Here is a 1,435-nt window from a genome sequence, read left to right on the forward strand (position 1 = left end):
TATAAATATAATCACTGGTGACAGAAATATGTTAATTATAGTTGAATTTATTAATTTGCAAAATAAAAAATTCTACTAATGATGACTAACATGAATATGTGTATAAAAATTTAAAATGATCTTTATTAATCTAAACATAAATTACATTTTATGCTAAAAAAATAATTTTACACGAGGAAATATGTTAAAAATATAATTATTTGTCTACTAACCAGTTCGGCAACCTCTTGTTCACGAACAAAGCAAAAAGAACAAACTCTTTTGACGCTTAAAAGTTCAAGAACACAAATTTTTCTTTTTTGTCTCCACTCTTCACCATACGGTGCAAAACCCACATCCTTACATCCATAGGTAAAAATATTTGCAGCCGTAGTTTGGGGCCTATCGGAGAAAACAACATCATGATTCTTGATGATTTCTTTGGCCACGTCTGCAGACGAAACCACTAGAGTTGGGACTTGTCCCAACTCCAACAACATTAGAGGGCCATGCTTTTTGGAGAGCTCATGGAAGGAACGGTGTGGAAGTGTTCCTAGTTGATGAAGATTTCCAATGAAAGGTAGCTTTGGTGGGCATGGAGGAAGGTTTTGATTGTTTTTTTTCCTTGTGAAATTAAGAAACAAGAAGATAGTGATGATAACGATGCCAAATAATATTGATACGTAAAGAGTTGAGTTTTCCTCATTTGACAATTGCTTTAGAACTGAGACAAGTTCCATTATTTCTCAACTTCATGTGGCAAGTATTATGGTGCAACGAGGTAATATATATACATAATAAAAATATTATTTATATTCCAAAATTAGTACATTATATATTTGTATATAAATATATATTGTTTATTTATTTTTAATATATATTTTATATTAATAACTAATTTTAATAACTAATTTTAATAAATGTACACATAAACATGTGTAATTTCTAGATGTCTTTATATAATTACGGCGTTTATGGTGTTTATGAATAATTTTACCTGCACTTAAAAAGTATAGCTAAATTATAATAAATAATTTTATGAATTTATTGATAAAAAATTATAATTTTAACCAATATCAATTCTAATGATAAAATTTTTTTAAAATCAATACAAAATAATTTTGCATAAAATTTTATTTAATAAATTCAAAATCCTAAAGTATTTTCTCAAAGCACTTTAGAAAATTGTCATCGAGTAGTAATTTATCACATTTTGATTATGCAGTCTCGCCACAACTAAATAATTATAGTTGGTTTTCTTAAAAAGGTATAAAAATTGATTTTAAATTTGGAATGTATCATAAAATTTTTAATAATGTATACTAAGTATGATAACCCCGATGCTTTAGTCTTCATAAGTTATTTTCGTATTACGAGTCTAAAATGGCAGGTGTATATGACTGGATTTCAATAATAGATATTTTTCGATTACGTTATGTATATACTATATATACTA

The 1,435-nt window shown here is 26.7% G+C and overlaps 1 protein-coding gene across 1 annotated transcript in view; it reads right to left on the bottom strand.

Annotated features, from left to right (window-relative positions):
* LOC107634138 (cytochrome P450 71A1-like) overlaps window positions 1–735 on the bottom strand; it is a 3,324-nt gene extending 2,589 nt beyond the window's left edge. The window contains exon 1 of the mRNA XM_016337715.2: window positions 213–735. Within this exon, the coding sequence (XP_016193201.1) occupies window positions 213–719 (507 nt within the window). The 5' untranslated portion in view covers window positions 720–735. The remainder of the gene's footprint in view (window positions 1–212) is intronic.

Source organism: Arachis ipaensis, chromosome B03 (assembly GCF_000816755.2).
Source record: "Arachis ipaensis cultivar K30076 chromosome B03, Araip1.1, whole genome shotgun sequence".
NCBI classification, from domain to species: Eukaryota; Viridiplantae; Streptophyta; class Magnoliopsida; order Fabales; family Fabaceae; genus Arachis; species Arachis ipaensis.